General features: G+C 25.0%; 1 protein-coding gene across 3 annotated transcripts in view; it reads right to left on the bottom strand.

The window, feature by feature from the left end:
• The window catches only part of LOC107629669 (WAT1-related protein At5g47470-like), a 7,370-nt gene that overhangs the window by 1,392 nt on the left and 3,622 nt on the right, over nt 1-2,356 (bottom strand). For 2 of the 3 annotated variants that reach the window (XM_021120865.1, XM_021120871.1), the window contains exon 5: nt 250-505. In XM_021120865.1, the coding sequence (XP_020976524.1) occupies nt 250-505 (256 nt within the window). The remainder of the gene's footprint in view (nt 1-249; nt 506-2,356) is intronic. The other variant, XM_016332512.2, reaches the window with a different exon arrangement.

Raw genomic sequence — 2,356 nt, 5'->3', positions numbered from 1 at the left:
AACCTAAAGATTACGGACTAAACGAGTACTTTATCTTTTATTCTTTTTATATAAATAAAAGCCTGCAAAATTAAGAAATAACTAATTTAAAATATATTTAGATTATTTAGACTAATTTAATGTTAAAAGCAATGCGTAGACTTCAATTGTACTATGGGTAATGAGGAATTGAGGATGACGCGAGGGGAGTGGTATAAATTTTAAAAAATGATTTAAATTATATTTAAAAAGAGAAAGAATGGTATGTACCTGCAAGACTAGGGAACTTGACAATAAAGAAATTGCGAGTAGAAGATAGATGCAACCCAATATCTTCTGTTTGTCAAAGACAACATCAACTGATGTTGGATCTGATATATAATGAACTAATGTTGCATCTCCTTTGGCTGCGTTGGTGGACATGCTTTGCATTATGCTCATTGCAAAAGCCCCTACCACACAAAGCATTGTCCCCATGATTTTTACTCTACTATATGTCGATTTTATGTTCACTTTTTCCAACCTGCCTCACATCAAAATTCTCTCAATTAGCAAATGGGAATATATACTACTTCCTTTTTCATATAATCATAGGAATAATTTTTTTTAGGGAAAAGATAACAATATTTTGATTTTTGATAATTGATTTGATTATTATCTAAGCTTTTTCTATACTGATTTCATTTTGCCATTTATTTTCTTTGGGTAAACCACCAAAAATGCATTCAAATCATTTTAGTGCCGACAAAAATGCTTCAAAATTTTGTTATCGAAAAAAAAATCCTTAAATTATTTTAAAACACACAAAAATGCTAAAAAAAATTATTTTTTTAATAAAGTGACAAACAACTTTTATATTTGACAAATCAATTATGCATTTGATCCAAATTTTTATAAGACTATTTAGATAACTATTTAGAAAATACACACAAAAAACCAGATAAAAATTTTATCTCTAGAATTTTTGTATTTTTGAAAAATATTATTGGTTGTTGACAAAAAAATTCACAAAAACATATATACTTAGCAAACAAAATCACCAAAATTTTAAAGATAAAAATATTTCATTTTTCTAATCGTGTTTGCAAAAAACTGTATCGAAATTCAATCTCTAAAATATTTTTTGAAAATACATATTTAATATTGGACATTTTTATCACATTTTTAGATAATTTTAAAATATTTTATCAATAACAAAAGTCGAAAGTATTTTTATTAGCACCAAAATAATTTTAGTGCATTTTTTGTGATTTATCCTGCTCTTTTTAACAAAGATATTAGTGTGCAAAATATCTAAATTTCAGATCATATATTTTTGTTTCTAACCAATTTTTATACTCTAAAAATCTCTGAGATTGGTCCCAGTGGCGGAACTTAAAACAAAATTTTGGGGGGTCAGATAGAAAATAATTGTCAAAATATTTTTGATGGACCCCATTTAAGATAAGTTCGTCTAATCTCATCTCTCTGGTTTGGGAGATATTGCCAAATTTAAAGCCGTTTTTCAAGATCTCGTTCCAAAAAATTAAGGTTAAAGTCATCAGATATAACTTTTTGAACTTTTGAAGGTTATATCTCACTTTCTTCGTGATTCATTAAAGTAGAAGAACTATCTACAGGTGTTGATATTGTAAAAGTTATATGTTCTCCTTCTTAAATATTAGCCTTCCTCTTAAAAAATGTATCAATTCTTTGATTTTTCATTATTATTTTATATAAAAATTTAAATATATATCCTGTAAAATATGTAAAGAAGAAGTTAGAAGAACAAATATTAAAATTTAAAATTTATATTGAATTTTTTTTATCACTTTATACAAATACAATAATATTAATACTTATTGAATATTCTATTATTTTTTATCATATAAAATATAAAATTAAATAAATAGTAAAATATAAAATAATATTAAATTAAATAAATAAAAAATATCTAATTTTTTATATTTGAACTTAAAGATAGAGAGAGTGTTGTTTATTGAACTTATTAGATACTTTAAGTCATAGTAAAGTATTTAAGTTAATTGAACTACTTTTTATTTTTTGAAAAAGTACTATTAAGTTTTTTATAAAAAGTTTGGGGGAGTCATGGCCTCCCTTGTCTGAACTAAGTTCCGCCACTGGTTGGCCCTTACTCACTTTCAAAAAATACCACTATAAAACAAATTATTTTTCATTTAAAATAATGAAGACACTAAGATGTCCGACAAAATTAATTTTCGAAAAATTTTAAAAATAAAATAAGTTGGAGACCAAAGCTTTTTATCTAAAACTCGTTAAGAACTAATTTAAGTATTTATTCAAGCCTATATGATGATGTGAAATTCAATTGTCGAGATTAATTCGACGCATGCAAGTATAATACAGTCTTATATTA

This window comes from Arachis ipaensis, chromosome B01 (genome assembly GCF_000816755.2).
Source record: "Arachis ipaensis cultivar K30076 chromosome B01, Araip1.1, whole genome shotgun sequence".
In the NCBI taxonomy this organism is placed as follows: Eukaryota; Viridiplantae; Streptophyta; class Magnoliopsida; order Fabales; family Fabaceae; genus Arachis; species Arachis ipaensis.
This window is presented reverse-complemented; position numbering and strand designations above follow the sequence as displayed.